Source organism: Electrona antarctica, assembly GCF_951216825.1.
Source record: "Electrona antarctica genome assembly, chromosome: 8".
NCBI lineage: Eukaryota > Metazoa > Chordata > Actinopteri > Myctophiformes > Myctophidae > Electrona > Electrona antarctica.
Window position 1 is genome coordinate 38,143,366 of NC_136789.1, and position 22,115 is coordinate 38,165,480.

General features: G+C 40.9%; 1 protein-coding gene across 1 annotated transcript in view; it reads left to right on the forward strand.

Annotated features, from left to right (window-relative positions):
• Positions 1-22,115, forward strand: part of LOC306928757 (urea transporter 2) — a gene marked incomplete at its 5' end in the record, with an annotated part of 37,047 nt that overhangs the window by 9,397 nt on the left and 5,535 nt on the right. Inside the window, 4 exons of the mRNA XM_079509029.1 lie at positions 265-472; positions 10,911-11,058; positions 19,086-19,220; positions 19,829-19,878. Of these exons, the coding sequence (XP_079365155.1) occupies positions 265-472; positions 10,911-11,058; positions 19,086-19,220; positions 19,829-19,878 (541 nt within the window). The remainder of the gene's footprint in view (positions 1-264; positions 473-10,910; positions 11,059-19,085; positions 19,221-19,828; positions 19,879-22,115) is intronic.

The window sequence follows — 22,115 nt, forward strand, 5'->3', positions numbered from 1 at the left end:
AAGTGAATGTCTCTCTCTCTCTCTCTAGATAATGTAATGTAAAGTGAATGTCTCTCTCTCTAGATAATGTAATGTAAAGTGAATGTCTCTCTCTCTCTCTCTCTAGATAATGTAATGTAAAGTGAATGTCTCTCTCTCTTTCTCTTCTCTCCCTAATTTAAAGTGAATGTCTCTCTCTCTTTCTCTCCTCTCCCTAATGTAAAGTGAATGTCTCTCTCTCTTTCTCTTCTCTCCCTAATGTAAAGTGAATGTCTCTCTCCCCAGTCCCTTCCTGTTCAGTGCGATGGGTTCGGTGTTGGACCGCTGGGATCTTCCCGTGTCCGTGTATCCCTTCAACACGGTCATCACTCTGTACCTGCTCTGCACCTCCACGCCACCGGGGGCGCTGCAGCAGCACCCCTACTACCCGCACCACCTCGCCACTCCACCGGGGGCAGTGGAAGTCAACGCCACGCAGCTTGACGCGGTGCAGGTGAGCTAGACCACTCCGCCTCTCCCAAAGTGGGGTCCGGGGACCCCTAGGGGTCCTTGAGGGAGTTACAGGGGGTCCCCAGCTAAATTATATAGTTAGGAACCAAATGGACCCTTATGGGTCTGTAACTCTGAGAAATTTGTAGAAACTTGTACAATCTCAGAGTTAAATAAACATTGATTTTACTACAGTATTTAAATTGGGGGTCCCAAAGACAGAAATGCCATTAAATGGGGGTCTTAATGTTTCTTTTTATGGCATAGAAATCTCTTCTTGTCCCTCAGGTCGTTTACATAGAAAGCTGTGTCTCTGATGTCTTGGTACAGTGGACAGTATGTGTCTCTGATGTCTTGGTACAGTGGACAGACAGTATGTGTCTCTGATGTCTTGGTACAGTGGACAGTATGTGTCTCTGATGTCTTGATACAGTGGACAGACAGTATGTGGCTCTGATGTCTTGGTACAGTGGACAGTATGTGTCTCTGATGTCTTGGTACAGTGGACAGACAGTATGTGTCTCTGATGTCTTTGTACAGTGGACAGACAGTATATGTCTCTGATGTATTGGTACAGTGGACAGTATGTGTCTCTGATGTCTTGGTACAGTGGACAGTATGTGTCTTGGTACAGTGGACAGACAGTATGTGTCTCTGATGTCTTGGTACAGTGGACAGACAGTATGTGTCTCTGATGTCTTTGTACAGTGGACAGACAGTATGTCTCTGATGTCTTGGTACCGTGGACAGACAGTATGTGTCTCTGATGTCTTGGTACAGTGGACAGACAGTATGTGTCTCTGATGTCTTGGTACAGTGGACAGACAGTATGTGTCTCTGATGTCTTGGTACAGTGGACAGACAGTATGTGTCTCTGATGTCTTGGTACAGAGGACAGTATGTGTCTCTGATGTATTGGTACAGTGGACAGACAGTATGTGTCTCTGATGTCTTGGTACAGTGGACAGTATGTGTCTCTGATGTATTGGTACAGTGGACAGTATGTCTCTGATGTCTTGGTACAGTGGACAGTATGTCTCTGATGTCTTGGTACAATGGACAGAGAGTATGTGTCTCTGATGGCTTGGTACAGTGGACAGACAGTATATGTCTCTGATGTCTTGGTACAGTGGACAGTATGTGTCTCTGATGTCTTGGTACAGTGGACAGTATGTGTCTCTGATGTCTTGGTACAGTGGACAGACAGTATGTGTCTCTGATGTCTTGGTACAGTGGACAGTATGTGTCTCTGATGTCTTGGTACAGTGGACAGTATGTGTCTCGGATGTCTTGGTACAGTGGACAGACAGTATGTGTCTCTGATGTCTTGGTACAGTGGACAGACAGTATGTGTCTCTGATGTCTTGGTACAGTGGACAGTATGTGTCTCTGATGTATTGGCACAGTGGACAGACAGTATGTGTCTCTGATGTCTTGGTACAGTGGACAGTATGTGTCTCTGATGTCTTGGTACAGTGGACAGTATGTCTCTGATGTCTTGGTACAGTGGACAGACAGTATATGTCTCTGATGTCTTGGTACAGTGGACAGACAGTATGTGTCTCTGATGTATTTGTACAGTGGACAGACAGTATGTGTCTCTGATGTCTTGGTACAGTGGACAGACAGTATATGTCTCTGATGTCTTGGTACAGTGGACAGTATGTGTCTCTGATGCCTTGGTACAGTGGACAGTATGTGTCTCTGATGTCTTGGTACAGTGGACAGACAGTATGTGTCTCTGATGTCTTGGTACAGTGGACAGACAGTATATGTTTCTGATGTATTGGTACAGTGGACAGTATGTGTCTCTGATGTCTTGGTACAGTGGACAGTATGTGTCTCTGATGTCTTTGTACAGTGGACAGTATTTGTCTCTGATGTATTGGTACAGTGGACAGTATGTGTCTCTGATGTCTTGGTACAGTGGACAGTATGTGTCTCTGATGTCTTGGTACAGTGGACAGACAGTATGTGTCTCTGATGTAAAGGTACAGTGGACAGTATGTGTCTCTGATGTCTTGGTACAGTGGACAGTATGTGTCTCTGATGTCTTGGTACAGTGGACAGTATGTGTCTCTGATGTCTTGGTACAGTGGACAGACAGTATGTGTCTCTGATGTCTTGGTACAGTGGACAGACAGTATGTGTCTCTGATGTCTTGGTACAGTGGACAGTATGTGTCTCTGATGTATTGGCACAGTGGACAGACAGTATGTGTCTCTGATGTCTTGGTACAGTGGACAGTATGTGTCTCTGATGTCTTGGTACAGTGGACAGTATGTCTCTGATGTCTTGGTACAGTGGACAGACAGTATATGTCTCTGATGTCTTGGTACAGTGGACAGACAGTATGTGTCTCTGATGTATTTGTACAGTGGACAGACAGTATGTGTCTCTGATGTCTTGGTACAGTGGACAGACAGTATATGTATCTGATGTCTTGGTACAGTGGACAGTATGTGTCTCTGATGCCTTGGTACAGTGGACAGTATGTGTCTCTGATGTCTTGGTACAGTGGACAGTATGTGTCTCTGATGTCTTTGTACAGTGGACAGACAGTATGTGTCTCTGATGTCTTGGTACAGTGGACAGACAGTATATGTTTCTGATGTATTGGTACAGTGGACAGTATGTGTCTCTGATGTATTGGTACAGTGGACAGTATGTGTCTCTGATGTCTTTGTACAGTGGACAGTATTTGTCTCTGATGTATTGGTACAGTGGACAGTATGTGTCTCTGATGTCTTGGTACAGTGGACAGTATGTGTCTCTGATGTATTGGCACAGTGAACAGACAGTATGTGTCTCTGATGTCTTGGTACAGTGGACAGATAGTATGTGTCTCTGATGTAAAGGTACAGTGGACAGTATGTGTCTCTGATGTCTTGGTACAGTGGACAGACAGTATGTGTCTCTGATGTCTTGGTACAGTGGACAGACAGTATGTGTCTCTGATGTCTTGGTACAGTGGACAGTATGTGTCTCTGATGTCTTGGTACAGTGGACAGACAGTATGTGTCTCTGATGTCTTGGTACAGTGGACAGTATGTGTCTCTGATGTCTTGGTACAGTGGACAGACAGTATGTGTCTCTGATGTCTTGGTACAGTGGACAGTATGTGTCTCTGATGTATTGGCACAGTGAACAGACAGTATGTGTCTCTGATGTCTTGGTACAGTGGACAGTATGTGTCTCTGATGTCTTGGTACAGTGGACAGTATGTCTCTGATGTCTTGGTACAGTGGACAGACAGTATATGTCTCTGATGTCTTGGTACAGTGGACAGACAGTATGTGTCTCTGATGTCTTTGTACAGTGGACAGACATTATGTGTCTCTGATGTCTTGGTACAGTGGACAGACAGTTTATGTCTCTGATGTATTGGTACAGTGGACAGTATGTGTCTCTGATGTCTTGGTACAGTGGACAGTATGTGTCTCTGATGTCTTTGTACAGTGGACAGTATGTGTCTCTGATGTATTGGCACAGTGGACAGTATGTGTCTCTGATGTCTTGGTACAGTGGACAGACAGTATGTGTCTATGATGTCTTGGTACAGTGGACAGTATGTGTCTCTGATGTCTTGGTACAGTGGACAGTATGTGTCTCTGATGTCTTGGTACAGTGGACAGACAGTATGTGTCTCTGATGTCTTGGTACAGTGGACAGTATGTGTCTCTGATGTTTTGGTACAGTGGACAGTATGTGTCTCTGATGTCTTGGTACAGTGGACAGACAGGTAAGAAGTGTAGCTCAGTCTCTACCTCGTTGTGTGTGCAGTGGGTGCATCATAGTCTGTCTTCTCTTGGGAGCCAGGTCTGCCTATGGCAGCCTTTCTCAATCGCAAGACTGTGTTCACTGAGTCTATATCGAGTTAATGTTTTCCTTAGTTTTGTGTCAGTTAAGTATTCTGCTACTGTTTATTCCCTGTTTAGAGCTAAATAGCATTCCATTTTACCCTGGTTTTGAGCACGCACGCACGCACGCACGCACGCACGCAGGCACGCAGGCACGCAGGCACGCACGCACGCACGCACGCACGCACGCACACGCACACACACCAGTCAGTTACATAATTCCGTTTATGGACAGTAAATACCTGCAACAGGCAGATGTGCTCATCATGTCACCATGGAAACACTGTCCTCCTCTCCCTCTGTAGAGAATGTAGTGTGTGTGCGTGCGTGCGTGCGTGCGTGCGTGCGTGCGTGCGTGCGTGCGTGCGTGCGTGCGTGCGTGCGTGCGTGCGTGCGCTCGCGCATCAAACCAACGTCGAGGCGAGACTCTGATGATCAGAGCATTGCCTCGTCTAGCGATGCCGTTGTGTTGCTACAAGCGTTCACGCCTGCAGATAGATACATTACCTAGATAGATACATTACCTATAGATAGATACATTACCTAGATAGATACATTACCTATAGATAGATACATTACCTAGATAGATACATTACCTAGATAGATACATTACCTATAGATAGATACATTACCTAGATAGATACATTACCTAGATAGATACATTACCTATAGATAGATACATTACCTAGATAGATACATTACCTATAGATAGATACATTACCTAGATAGATACAATACCTAGATAGATACATTACCTAGATAGATACATTACCTAGATAGATACATTACCTAGATAGATACATTACCTATAGATAGATACATTACCTATAGATAGATACATTACCTAGATAGATACATTACCTATAGATAGATACATTACCTAGATAGATACATTACCTAGATAGATACATTACCTATAGATAGATACATTACCTAGATAGATACATTACCTATAGATAGATACATTACCTAGATAGATACAATACCTAGATAGATACATTACCTAGATAGATACATTACCTAGATAGATACATTACCTAGATAGATACATTACCTAGATAGATACATTACCTAGATAGATATATTACCTAGATAGATACAATACCTAGATAGATATATTACCTAGATAGATACATTACCTAGATAGATACATTGATAGATACATTACCTAGATAGATACATTACCTAGATAGATACATTACCTAGATAGATACATTACCTAGATAGATACATTACCTAGATAGATATATTACCTAGATAGATACATTACCTAGATAGATACATTACCTAGATAGATATATTACCTAGATAGATACATTACCTAGATAGATATATTACCTAGATAGATACATTACCTAGATAGATACATTGATAGATACATTACCTAGATAGATACATTACCTAGATAGATACATTACCTAGATAGATACATTACCTAGATAGATGCATTACCTAGATAGATACATTGATAGATACATTACCTAGATAGATACATTACCTAGATAGTTAGCTATAGATGTCTTGGTACAGTGGACAGTATGTGTCTCTGATGTCTTGGTACAGTGGACAGACAGTATGTGTCTCTGATGTCTTGGTACAGTGGACAGTATGTGTCTCTGATGTATTGGCACAGTGAACAGACAGTATGTGTCTCTGATGTCTTGGTACAGTGGACAGTATGTGTCTCTGATGTCTTGGTACAGTGGACAGTATGTCTCTGATGTCTTGGTACAGTGGACAGACAGTATATGTCTCTGATGTCTTGGTACAGTGGACAGACAGTATGTGTCTCTGATGTCTTTGTACAGTGGACAGACAGTATGTGTCTCTGATGTCTTGGTACAGTGGACAGACAGTATATGTCTCTGATGTCTTGGTACAGTGGACAGTATGTGTCTCTGATGTCTTGGTACAGTGGACAGTATGTGTCTCTGATGTCTTGGTACAGTGGACAGTATGTGTCTCTGATGTCTTTGTACAGTGGACAGACAGTATGTGTCTCTGATGTCTTGGTACAGTGGACAGACAGTATATGTCTCTGATGTATTGGTACAGTGGACAGTATGTGTCTCTGATGTCTTGGTACAGTGGACAGTATGTGTCTCTGATGTCTTTGTACAGTGGACAGTATGTGTCTCTGATGTATTGGTACAGTGGACAGTAGGTGTCTCTGATGTCTTGGTACAGTGGACAGACAGTATGTGTCTCTGATGTCTTGGTACAGTGGACAGTATTTGTCTCTGATGTCTTGGTACAGTGGACAGTATGTGTCTCTGATGTATTTGTACAGTGGACAGACAGTATGTGTCTCTGATGTCTTGGTACAGTGGACAGACAGTATATGTCTCTGATGTATTGGTATGTATCTATTACCTAGATAGATACATTACCGATAAATAGATACATTACCTTGATAGATACCTATAGATAGATACATTACCTAGATAGATACATTACCGATAGATAGATACATTACCTAGATAGATACATTGATAGATACATTGATAGATACATTACCGATAGATAGATACATTACCGATAGATACATTACCTAGATAGATACATTGATAGATACATTACCTAGATAGATACATTACCGATAGATAGATACATTACCGATAGATAGATACATTACCTTGATAGATACATAGATAGATACATTACCTAGATAGATACATTACCGATAGATAGATACATTACCGATAGATAGATACATTACCTTGATAGATACATTGATAGATACATATATAGATACATTACCTAGATAGATACATTACCGATAGATAGATACATTACCTAGATAGATACATTGATAGATACATTGATAGATACATTGATAGATACATTACCTAGATAGATACATTACCGATAGATAGATACATTACCTAGATAGATACATTGATAGATACATTGATAGATACATTACCTAGATAGATACATTGATAGATACATTACCTTGATAGATACCTATAGATAGATACATTACCGATAGATAGATACATTACCGATAGATAGATACATTACCTAGATACATTACCTAGATAGATACATTGATAGATACATTACCTAGATAGATACATTGATAGATACATTGATAGATACATTACCTAGATAGATACATTACCGATAAATAGATACATTACCTAGATAGATACATTACCGATAGATAGATACATTACCTTGATAGATACATTGATAGATACATTACCTAGATAGATACATTACCGATAGATAGATACATTACCGATAGATATATACATTACCTAGATAGATACATTACCGATATATAGATACATTACCGATAGATAGATACATTACCTATAGATAGATACATTGATAGATACATTTCCTAGATAGATACATTACCGATAGATAGATACATTACCTAGATAGATACATTACCGATAGATAGATACATTACCTAGATAGATAGATACATTACCTATAGATAGATACATTGATAGATACATTTCCTAGATAGATACATTACCGATAGATATATACATTACCTAGATAGATACATTACCGATAGATAGATACATTACCTAGATAGATACCTATAGATAGATACATTACCGATAGATAGATACATTACCTAGATAGATACATTACCAATAGATACATTACCTAGATAGATACATTGATAGATACATTACCTAGATAGATACATTACTGATAGATAGATACATTGATAGATACATTACCTAGATAGATACATTACCTAGATAGATACATTACCTAGATAGATACATTACCTAGATAGATACATTACTGATAGATAGATACATTGATAGATACATTACCTAGATAGATACATTACCTAGATAGATACATTACCTAGATCGATACATTACCTTGATAGATACCTATAGATAGATACATTGATAGATACATTACCTAGATAGATACATTACCTGTATAGATACATTACCTAGATAGATAGATACATTGATAGATACATTACCTAGATAGATACATTACCTAGATAGATACATTACCTAGATAGATACATTGATAGATACATTACCTAGATAGATACATTGATAGATACATTACCTAGATAGATACATTACCTAGATAGATACATTACCGATAGATAGATACATTACCTAGATAGATACATTACCAATAGATATATACATTACTGATAGATAGATACATTACCTAGATAGATACATTACTAATAGATATATACATTACCTTGATAGATACCTATAGATAGATACATTACCTAGATAGATACATTACCGATAGATAGATACATTACTGATAGATAGATACATTACCTAGATAGATACATTACTGATAGATAGATACATTACCTTGATAGATACCTATAGATAGATACATTACCTAGATAGATACATTACCGATAGATAGATACATTACCGATAGATAGATACATTACCGATAGATAGATACATTACCTAGATAGATACATTACTGTAGATAGATGAATTCCTGTTCTGTCTATAGAAGTGTCTATTTGTACGTCTCTAAATGTTTTGATGATTTGAACATGGTGGACCCTATTGGAAACAAGTGTAATGCTTAATTGGGTCGTCCACTCACAGTTAACAGCCTTTGTATTGAGTTTGTGCTTGAAATGTACTGTAATTCTGCAAACTGTTAATAAATTCTTCAATCAATCAATCAATCAATAGATAGATACATTACCTAGATAGATACATTACTGATAGATAGATACATTACCTAGATAGATACATTACCTATAGATAGATACATTGATAGATACATTGATAGATACATTATCTTGATAGATACCTATAGATAGATACATTGATATATACATTACCTAGATAGATACATTGATAGATACCTATAGATAGATACATTGATAGATACCTATAGATAGATACATTGATAGATACATTACCTTGATAGATACCTATAGATAGATACATTGATAGATACATTACCTAGATAGATACATTGATAGATACCTATAGATAGATACATTGATAGATACCTATAGATAGATACATTGATAGATACCTATAGATAGATACATTGATAGATACCTATAGATAGATACATTGATAGATACCTATAGATAGATACATTGATAGATACATTACCTTGATAGATACCTATAGATAGTTACATTGATAGATACATTACCTAGATAGATACATTGATAGATACATTACCTTGATAGATACATTGATAGATACATTGATAGATACATTACCTTGATAGATACATTGATAGATACATTGATAGATACATTACCTAGATAGATACATTACCTAGATAGATACATTGATAGATACATTACCTAGATAGATACATTGATAGATACATTACCTAGATAGATACATTGATAGATACATTACCTAGATAGATACATTGATAGATACATTACCGATACATTGATAGATACATTACCTAGATAGATACATTGATAGATACATTACCGATACATTGATAGATACATTGATAGATACATTGATAGATACCTATAGATAGATACATTACCTAGATAGATACATTTATAGATACATTGATAGATACATTGATAGATACCTATAGATAGATACATTGATAGATACATTACCTAGATAGATACATTACCTATAGATATATACATTACCTATAGATAGATACATTACCTAGATATATACATTACCTAGATATATACATTACCTAGATAGATACATTACCTATAGATAGATACATTACCTATAGATAGATACATTACCTAGATAGATACATTACCTATAGATAGATACATTACCGATAGATATATACATTACCTAGATAGATACATTACCTATAGATAGATACATTACCTATAGATAGATACATTACCTAGATAGATACATTACCTATAGATAGATACATTACCTATAGATAGATACATTACCTAGATAGATACATTACCTATAGATAGATACATTACCGATAGATATATACATTACCTAGATAGATACATTACCTATAGATAGATACATTACCTATAGATAGATACATTACATTGATAGATACATTGATACATAATGTTCTACTCTTACTCCACTACAGTTATTTTTGTAGATTGATTATTATTACAAAACATACATTAACCACTTCACCCCTGGATACATTTAGGCTATTTTCAAAATGTTCACATTTTGAACTTTTAAACTCAGGAAACTGAGGGTCAGATCTATGCCTGTGTGGCCCTGGGGCCCTATGGGGCCCCCTGGGGCCTTCTGGGGTCCTGGGGGCCCTAGGGGAGGAGGGCCCTCCCTCCTCACGCGAGGAGGGCCCTCCCTCCTCACGCTCTCCCTCCTCACGCTCTCTGTCCAGGTGCTCCGTGGTATCCCTCTATAGGTCAGGGTTAACCCTCTCCTCTCTGTCCAGGTGCTCCGTGGTATCCCTCTATAGGTCAGGGTTAACCCTCTCCTCTCTGTCCAGGTGCTCTGTGGTATCCCTCTATAGGTCAGGGTTAACCCTCTCCTCTCTGTCCAGGTGCTCCGTGGTATCCCTCTATAGGTCAGGGTTAACCCTCTCCTCTCTGTCCAGGTGCTCCGTGGTATCCCTCTATAGGTCAGGGTTAACCCTCTCCTCTCTGTCCAGGTGCTCCGTGGTATCGCTCTAGGTGTGGGTCAGATCTACGCCTGCGGGGCCCTCGGCCCCTCCCTCCTCATCCTGGCATCTGTTGTCCTCTACTCCCCCCTGCTGGCCGTACACGCTGTGCTGGGCTCGGCCATCGGAACGCTGGCTGGTGAGTTGCTGCACCGCACCGCACGGCACCGTACCGCACCGCACCGCACCACACCGCACCGCACGGCACCGTACCGCACCGCACCGTACCGCACCGCACCGTACCACACCGCACCGCACCGTATTTAATGATATTGAGAATGAGTTCCATTTTCGTTTCTTTTCTATTGGTAGTTTGAACATACCATTTTTCCATTTTCTCCCTCAACCCATCCCTCCCCCCACAGTTATCGTCATCATTAAAACAATATAAAAAAAATCACACCCGTGTGAACTGAGGGGTGTAAGGTCTTATATAGACTGATCTTCCTCGCGCCTCAGATCTGGTGTAGCCGGTGTGGCATTATCTGGGTCACTGAATAGAATTAACTGTTTATGCAAAGTGTAAAGAGATGCTAATTAAAGGAGGGGGGGGGGGGGGGTACCCTGCGGAATACCTGTTCATTTTGGAGGCAGTTGGTACTCCCCTCGTCACACACACACACACACACACACACACACACACACACACACACACACACACACACACACACACACACACACACACACGTGCAAACACCTTTTTGGATGGACACTCCAGACTCCTTTTACACCTGTAATCCTGTTCTAGTGCGCCCCCATGTGGCAAGTGTTTAGAACTAGTGTTTTAATGAGCTCACTGGAGTCTGAGAGAGAGAGAGAGACAGAGACAGAGACAGAGACAGAGAGAGAGACAGAGAGAGAGAGAGAGAGAGAGAGAGAGAGAGAGAGAGAGAGACAGAGAGAGAGACAGAGAGAGATAGAGAGAGAGAGAGAGACAGAGAGAGAGAGAGAGAGAGAGAGAGAGAGAGAGAGAGAGAGAGAGAGAGAGAGATAGAGAGAGAGAGAGACAGACAGAGAGAGAGAGAGACAGAGAGAGAGACAGAGACAGAGAGAGAGACAGAGACAGAGAGAGACAGAGAGAGAGAGAGAGAGAGAGACAGAGAGACAAGAAGAAAGTAAACTTCTCAAAGCTAAAACAGCATTTTGATCTTCCAAAGAAGAACTACTGCTAGCCAGCAACAACAATAACAGTTAATAATAATAATAATAATAATAACTGTTAGCACCAAGCTAACAGAAGAGGCTAGTTGGAGAACAGGAGAACTAAGCCACAAAGAAAGCTACAACAATACAACTACTCCACAAGTGAGGGAAAGTGGAATTATCTTTTTTACAAAACACTGAACTTTAAATACTGCTTTCTAAACTGCAGGAAATAAGAACTACTGCTAAGCTAACTGCTAACTAGCTACTGTTAAGAGCTACTGCTAAGCTAACTTAAGAGCTACTGCTAAGCTAACTGTGGCAGTTTGTGAAATGTATCCACCTGCTGGGGCTGCAGCAGCAGAGGGGGGGGGCACCACTTCTCCTGCCCCCCCTCTCCTACCCAGATGATATGAAAGGTGCAGCAGCCAAAAAGGCACACAAACATCAACTTTTAAAGGCTAATCCTGAGACTCTAACAGCAGACTATGCCCAGATACAAGACATGCAAGTCATAAATAACCTGTTGATGTACACTGACTGCACTACTAGTTGGCACACAGCAATCTGCAAACACTACAAATTCCATAAAAAGAGAAGGATCTGTAATGGTAGACAGATCACTGTACATGAGGATGGAGACAGTAGCAACACAACCCTCACTGTCAATGTCTACCACACTGGAATCATAATGTTCCAAGGCAACGAAGCTGTTCTCAAAAGTTTCCAGTTGGACTTTAACGTTATCAAAGCCCTGGCACGGAGTGAGAAACCCCCACAGCAGGTCCCTGTAAAGGCAAAAGGCACAGGGGAACAGGGGCAGAAAACACAGACAGGAGAGAAACTCCCACAGAAGAGGACACAGACTCCATCAATGAGCTGGAAAGTGCAGTGTCCCTGTTGAAGCAGAATGTGTGTTCACAGGAGGTAGAACTTGTGGAGCTTAAGGAACTGGTCCAATCCATAACACCTGAACCCACACAGCAGCTGAAAGAGCAGCTTGGCCAACTCAAAGAGGAGTTCAATGCCTCCTTAAGGGAGCTGAGGAGAGAGGTGCTTAGACTACAGGAGGACGGAGAGACCCTGAGAAAGGCATTGGAAACAGTCAGAGAGCAGCTGCTCTTCAGTGAAAGGACTGTCTACAGCCTGAGTGAAGAAGTAAGCAGCCTCCAGGCGGCCCCCCAGCCCAACTCCTGACCCCACAACCAGGCACGTCCACCACCACCACCTCCACTACAGCCCAGGTGACATCACCCACTCCTCACTCCATGCCAAGCCCCTCCAGCTCTCAAACACACACCACTGCTCCGCCATCACCACTGCCTACAGACTCTGACTCACCCAAGCCGCAGGAAAAAGCAGAGGCTAAGACAAACAAACATACAGGGGCTGATATAGTCCTCCTCATCGACTCTAACGGCGAATTCATTAATGAGCAGCAACTATTTCCTGGCCGTAAAGTTGCTAAGATTTGGTGTGCTAAGACAGATGATGCCATGCAGCTGTTGACGGAATCCAGCCTAGGTGATCCCAGTAATATCATTATACACACTGGCACCAATGATCTGAGAGAACAGCAAGAGAGAGTGGCTGAGTCAATTAAGAGGGTGGCCCAAAAAGCCTCAACAACCTTCCCTAACAGCAGGATAACACTGTCGACCCTCCTGCCGAGGACAGACGTCCACCCCATGACCATTCGGAACATCAACGCAGAAATCTCTCGCCAATGCTACCACATGCCAAATGTCCACCTGGCTCATCACCACACCCTAACAGTGTATGAGCTGCATGACCACGTCCACCTTCACAAGGACATGGTCAGGGTTTTTGCAAAAACCCTAAAAGATGTGACTCTCGATCGCAGTCACAGCAGCAGTCCTCGCAGGAACAGCAGAGGACCTTACGGAGCCAGCAGACCATACCCTCCCCCGCCACCTTATGGAGGCCATGCCAGCAGACCATACCCTCCCCCACCAATGAAGAGACCCACAGCACAGCGTCCCCACCAGCCTAGACCTGCACTGCAACACCTTGACTCTGGACCCAGCCAACAGAGACTGGACAATACCATACCAGAACCACCCACCCAGAGCACAAGACCATACCATACCAGAACCACCCACCCAGAGCACAATACCATACCAGAACCACCCACCCAGAGACTGGACAATACCATACCAGAACCACCCACCCAGAGCACAGGACCACAGCAGCAGACTGGACAATACCATACCAGAACCACCCACCCAGAGCACAGGACCACAGCAGCAGACTGGACAATACCATACCAGAACCACCCACCCAGAGCACAAGAACCATACCATACCAGAACCACCCACCCAGAGCACAGGCCCACAGCAGCAGAAGAGCTACGCTGCAGCACTCAAAGGCACTACCAGCAGCAGCACTGACCTCGGGGAGATAAGACAACACTGACCTCGGGGAGATAAGACAACTTCTCAGCCTCATAGCAGCTAAACTCACCAGCTAAGTAATACAATGGAAAAAAAAGAAAAATGCAAATAAGTGTGTGCGTGTGCGTGTGTGTGTGCGTGCGTGTATATAGTTATGTATGTAGGTAATGTATATGTACAGGTTTGTGTGTACATATGTTTTATACCGTATACTGTATATCAAAGTTACACTTTTGCTAAATTGTCATTAGGAAATGAAACATTCAGAATGGAAATTTGACCTACTGAAAATGTTGGTTATGTTTGTCTAGTTGGAAGCAGAATGGATCTGTACTATTAATTATGTTTGTCTGGTTGGAAGCAGAATGGATCTGTACTATTAATGGATCTGTACCATTAATGGATCTGTACTATTAATGGATCTGTACTATTAATGAATCTGTACTATTAATGAATCTGTACTATTAATGGATCTGTACTATTAATGGATCTGTACTATTAATGGATCTGTACTATTAATGGATCTGTACTATTAATGAATCTGTACTATTAATGGATCTGTACTATTAATTCAGTTGCATTAGTTCTAGTTACTGTACGTACTGTATAACATGAAGTCACTAACGATCTCCATGTGGAATATCCAGGGTTAGGGTTAGAATATCCAGGGTTAGGGTTAGGGTCTCCATGTGGAATATCCAGGGTTAGGGTTAGGGTTAGAATATCCAGGGTCTGAGTTCATCTCCATGTGGAATATCCAGGGTTAGGGTTAGGGTTAGAATATCCAGGGTTAGGGTTAACCCTAACCCTATCCAGGGTCTGAGTTCATCTTTGTTTGGTTTAAAAAGTAAAACCCTGGAATTCCAACAACACATACACAATATGGACATAATCATTCTTGAAGAAACCTGGTGTAGATCAGATGCAGTCACCCAGTGCCCCGCAGGCTACAGAGAAATTATTGTTTCTTCTATAAAAAATCCCACAACTAAAAAGGGAAGAGACTCAGGGGGTATCATCATATGGTATAAATCAGATTTGGAAACCTACATTTCACAAATAAAAAAGGAAACCTCACATATTTGGCTTAAAATTAAGAAGGAGATCACTGACTCCAACCAAGATACCTACCTATGTGCCGTATACATCCCACCCTCTGAGTCTCCATACTTCAATGAGGAGATCTTCCCATGTCTCCACAATGAAATCAACCACTTCCAGGCCCAGGGGAAGGTGTTGATTTGTGGAGACCTAAATGCAAGAACAGGCCATATGCCTGATTTTACAAGAGACATGGGTAATAGTCACATATTTGGTCATAACTACCCAAGAAATATAGTTGACTACCCAAGACAAAGTTTTGACACACAAATAAACACAAACGGAAAATGCCTTATAGATCTTTGTCAAAGTATGGGTCTGTACATTGTTAATGGCAGAATGAGAGGGGACTCTCTGGGGCAGTACACCTACGGTTCACCTCTTGGCTGCAGCACTGTTGACTATGTGATCACAGACCTGGACCCATTCTCTCTCAAGGCATTCATAGTCAAGCCTTTAACACCTCTGAGATCACAGCCAAATTACTGTGTATCTAAAAAAGGCAGAAACATCTAATACAAAAACTAAAACCACTAACCTGTACAACGTTACCAAACAATACAGATGGGCCCAAAACAGCACAGACGATTATATTAAAGCAGTTAGAGATCCTAAAATTCAATCGCTTACAGACATTTTCCTTGTTCAAATGTACCCTCAAAATAATCAGGGGATTAATCTGGCTGTACAAAACATAAATCAAATATTTGACCAACTGGCATCTATGTCCAATTTGAAGACCTCTAGATCCAAAGCTAGAAATAAACAAACTGAGAAATGGTTTGATTTGGAATGCAAAAACATGAGGAAAAAACTCAGGGAGTTGTCTAATGAGAAACACAGACAACCAAATAACCAATACTTGCGTCTTGGTTATTCGGAAGCATTACAAGAGTACAAAACCACACTCAGAGTAAAGAGAGCAGAGTTTACACAAAAGCAATTAGAAACAATTGAAGAATCACTCAATTCACATCACTTCTGGGACAATTGGAAAGCATTACATAAAAAACACCACGACGAGATACCGATCCAAGATGGAGAGGTATGGAAGAACCATTTCAACGAATTATATAATAAAATAACAATGAACCCAGAACAAAGAAAAACATATGAAAAAATGCTTGCATTAGAATCAGCAATTAAACAATATCAAAACCCATTAGACTACCAAATTACTGAAAAAGAATTGAATGAAAAGCTTCAGACTCTGCAGCCAAAAAAGTCCTGTGGAGCTGATAGAATACTAAATGAAATGCTAAAAAACACAGACACCAAATTGAGATTGGCCATAGTAAAATTGTTCAACTTGATTCTGGGTGTGGGACACTTCCCTGACACGTGGAACAAAGGACTCATCACGCCCATTTTCAAGAGTGGAGATAAATTCGACCCTAACAACTACAGAGGCATTTGTGTGAACAGTAATTTGGGGAAGGTATTTTGCAGTATTTTGAACACAAGACTCATCAACTTCCTTATGAAGCACAATGTCTTAAGTAAAGCACAAATTGCATTCTTGCCAAATTGCAGGACATCAGACCATATTTTCACCCTCCACACCTTAATTGATAAACAGGTAAACCAAAACAATAAGAAAATGTATGCCTGCTTTGTTGATTTTAAAAAGGCATTTGATTCAATCTGGCATGAGGGATTATTTTATAAATTATTAGAAAGTGGTGTGGGGGGGAAAACATATGACATAATTAAATTGATGTATACAAACACTAAATGTGCAATAAAAATTGGAAACAAACAAACAACATACTTCACTCAAGGGCGTGGAGTGACCCAGGGCAACCCAATCTCTCCAACCCTCTTTAACATTTATGTTAACGAATTGGCCAAATTATTAGAACAGTCTACTGCTCCTGGTGTCATTCTACATGACTCTGAAATCAGATTCCTCCTCTATGCAGATGACCTGGTTCTGCTGGCACCAACAGAACAGGGTCTACAGCAGAACCTGGCTCTGCTTGAAACATTTTGTCAGTCCTGGGCCCTGACAATTAACCCTGACAAAACCAAAGTAGTAATATTCCAAAAAAGGTCCACGAGTCGAAAGTACAACTTCACCCTAGGAACATCAACAATCCAACAAACACATAATTATACATACCTAGGGCTGAAGATCAGTTCCACTGGAAAGTTTAACTTGGCTATTAATGAACTGAAAGAGAAAGCAAGGAGAGCTTTCTATGCCATCAAAAAGTCAACACATGTTGACATCCCAATTAGGACCTGGCTCAAAATATTCCAATCAGTGATTGAACCTATTGCACTATATGGCAGTGAAGTTTGGGGTCCACTCACAAAAAATGATTTTGGAAAATGGGAAAAACATCCAATCGAAATCCTGCATGCAGTTTTGTAAAATATGAACATAGTAGAGAAGAATACTACCCTAAATTCATAGAAATAACAAAAACAAGGATACAGTTTGACTCTATCCAGGCAATCCCCTACTTATTAGGGGAAAAAGCTGAATGTTCCAGGTTGGCAGCAAAATATGTATCAGCCTGCCACAAAATGAGGGACAATGGGTGAACACTATAGGCTAAGTCTACTACAATTGATCAATGTAATTTTGTTTATGTTTTTCCTTGTCTTGTTTATATTATTTGTTCTGATTCTGAATATGTATCATTTATTATTTTGTTTCATACACTGTATGTAATGCTTTCGCAATATAAGAATGCTTGTCATGCCAATAAAGTATATTTGAATTGAATTGAATTGAATTGAGAGACAGAGAGAGAGAGAGAGAGAGAGAGAGAGAGACAGACAGAGAGAGAGAGAGACAGAGAGAGAGAGAGAGAGAGAGAGAGAGGGAGGACACAGATACACCTCCAGGTTCACACGTTTTCTAAACACTCATTTATTTTCCGGACCGATTTAGTTTTTCTGACATAAATCCAGTATTTTCTCCTCTTTTGGTTACAGTAGCAAAGTATACATTTTCCTACAAAGATCCTGTTTATTTATATTATATTTTATTTTATTTTCACGTTGAATCTATTTTATATTTCTATGATCAGTCCACTGTGATCAGAGCAACATACTGTAGCACCTGTGTGTGCGTGTGTGTGTGTGGTTATGACTCATATGCTATTACTCTGGGGGGGAGAGGGGGGGGGTGGCTCAAAGGCTTGCGTAGATTGATCACACACACGCACGCACACGCACACAGTCACACACACACACACACACACACACACACAGTCACACACACACACACAGTGTCTCTCACACACACACACACACACACACACACACACACACACACACACACACACACACACACACACACACACACACACATCTAAAGGTTGCTTTCTGCCCACTGCAACTGCGTATACGTGGGAGTTTAACTAGGGTTAGCTTTACTATTAATTATATTATCTGGTTAGTTTAGTTTAGTTAAGTTAGAGCTGATCTGTTGGTTCTGTTGGCTATAGGAGCTGATCTGTGTGTGTGTGTGTGTGTGTGTGTGTGTGTGTTCCAGGTGTGTCTATGTGTGTGCGTGCCTCCAGTCTGTATGAGGGTCTGTCAGGGTTCAACGGGGCGTTGGGCTGCATGGCCGTAGGAGGACTGTTCTACACCTTCAGCTGGAAGACTCACCTGTTAGCCATTACTACTGGTGAGACGCGCACACACACACACACACACACACACACGCACGCACGCACGCACTGTGTCCAGTGCATAGCCTACTGCAGGCCTGGTTGACTAGATTTAGAAGACATGTGTCCAGTGCATAGCCTACTGCAGGCCTGGTAGACTAGATTTAGAAGACATGTGTCCAGTGCATAGCCTACTGCAGGCCTGGTTGACTAGATTTAGAAGACATGTGTCCAGTGCATAGCCTACTGCAGGCCTGGTTGACTAGATTTAGAAGACATGTGTCCAGTGCATAGCCTACTGCAGGCCTGGTTGACTAGATTTAGAAGACATGTGTCCAGTGCATAGCCTACTGCAGGCCTGGTTGACTAGATTTAGAAGACATGTGTCCAGTGCATAGCCTACTGCAGGCCTGGTTGACTAGATTTAGAAGACATTTTGAAGCCCTTGCTTCTGAAATGATGGATTATTTACATGGATAAATCCCGTCATTTAACGCATCTCTATGGGGAGAAGGACAGCTTTCTATTACCTCGCTGCTAACGTGCCTATTGGACAAGGACGGGTTGGGGGAGGGACTTAGCGCTGCTAACGTGTGTGTGTGTGTGTGTGTGTGTGTCTCTCCAGCATTCTTCTCTGCGTATGTTGACATCGCTCTGAGCAATCTGATGGGAACTGTGAGTAGCGCACACACACACACACACACTGTTCGGTTATTTGGCGATGTTGTGCCCGGCTCCGACCAGCCCATGCAGTAGGCAGAGTTAAAGTGACTAACACGCACAGTTGAACTAAATGCTCCCAATGATAGCTTATATTTGATGAACTCAAACGTGCATTTTATAGGGTTTTTATTAATTCATATTAATTATAAACACTTACAATCATACATTCACACGTTCTGTTCACACTTCCCCCCAACACAAGATGAATACAGTATCCCGGCCTGGATTACAGGTCCTATTGGTCTGTGGTTCTATCCTGACTCTGTCGGTAGGAATTCTAGCTATCATTTGAACACTCTAACCTCCCAGATCATGGTAAGCTTAGCTTGTCATTGTTGACTCTCAGACTTAGTTGACACATTAAGTGGTACATTATTGGTACATTAAGTGTACATTAAGTGGTTTTAAATCTACCTTATCGTTAATCAGATGGTAATTGATCAATGATCGGGAGACAAGAACACAGATGACATTTGGTTACAATCTAAACATCATATTACATCAATTATTAATAATGCACAATTATATATCGCATAATACATTATAGCATATCATTTATAGCAAATACATACCGCTGGTCTCTGCCTAGACATGTTCACGTTCGATGGTATTGGTGAATCTAAATTACACTTTGTGCTCCACAGCATATAGTCACAGTGGGCCCTGACTGAAGTCCCACCTTCATGCTACACTTTCAGCCAATCATATGCCACTGACCCATGCATCCCTTCTGCCCTCTCTGTGAGAGGACAGTGTGGAGATCTGACTTTAGGTTAGATTAAACTGTCAGACTATTACAGGTATTTATCATTTAGGCTTTTTACCAACCCAATATATAATAGGTTATTTAGAACACATTTAAACAATTGAAGAGGAATTAAAGATTGGTTACTTCATCCCCCATTTTCCATGTTCTATTTGTGTGAGTTGACACTGCCCTGAGAGGTGCCATAAACTATTAGACCCTTCACAGCTGGAATGCCGGCCAACAGCCAACCCCCCAGCAAGGAAGTGGCCTGGCATTTACGACCTCCTAGAATCTCCTTAACTCACCAATTGCTGTAATTCTCTCTTCTTTGGGAACACACCTAGACACCATAATCTATATATATTTTCTTCCCCAATATCTGAGAATACATCTCGCACACCCATAATTAACCAAACACCCCTCACGTCAGTTATGAAAATTGATATGGTTATTCATTTTTCATAAACTGAAAGATTATTTTTGATATTAATTTTTTTTCGGAAATATTATTTTTTGATATTTGGGCGCATGCCATTTTTAGTAATTTCGGAACCTGTTAAATAATACTGGATCCACATACTGAAGTTATAACATTATACAACTTTGAAAAACACATTGAAATAAAACACAACCCATTAACTGCATAAATCAATAAAACAATGAAAATAATAAAAGGTTTACATGCGTCGATATCGCGGACATTTTTACAAGTATTAAATTCAGTTACAGCTAATCAAACTTATGTATTACTTGTAGTAATAATGTGATGCTTGGTGCATCTCCACCTTTTGTAGGAGAGATGCCTGTCATGTCAGTTAGGGGTCACCTAACTGACATGAACTTTTGGTCACCTCTGTCCGTTTAATCTTATGGCTGTTTGCCCGGACAAAGCTTCAGACTTATCTAAACAACCCCCTTGGTTTGAGGAAGAAGGACAGTTTATTTTCCACACAAGACTGGTTCCTTATCTTTAAGAAAACATGACCTCCTGTGCCCCCCACCTGAAACGACTCTTTTGGTTGCAGAATGGGGCCCAGTTGGTAAACACATGTTTAAACAATGCAGTTTATTACCCCTGGTTGTTTCCTAACCAATCATGATCCCAAACTTGTCTTAGTATTTTGTCACCTTGCTAGGAACTTCAAATTGTGATTTTAACAAAATAACCGATTTTGCATCTCAACAACTTGGTGTCATTTGACTTTTTTGGATTCTTTACTTTGACTTTACCTACCAAAAGCAACCCAATTGAAAATTGCAAATCCTTGCAACATCTTAACCACATTATGTGTCTTTCACACATGCAGTCTTTGTGCTTGTGTGTGTGTTAATTTGTGCGTGCGTGCGCGCACACGCGCTCACGCACAAAACCCACTTGCACTTTGAGAGACAGTGTTCCCCCCTCCCAATCGAAGGAAACTTACTCATTTTGCCAGCATTC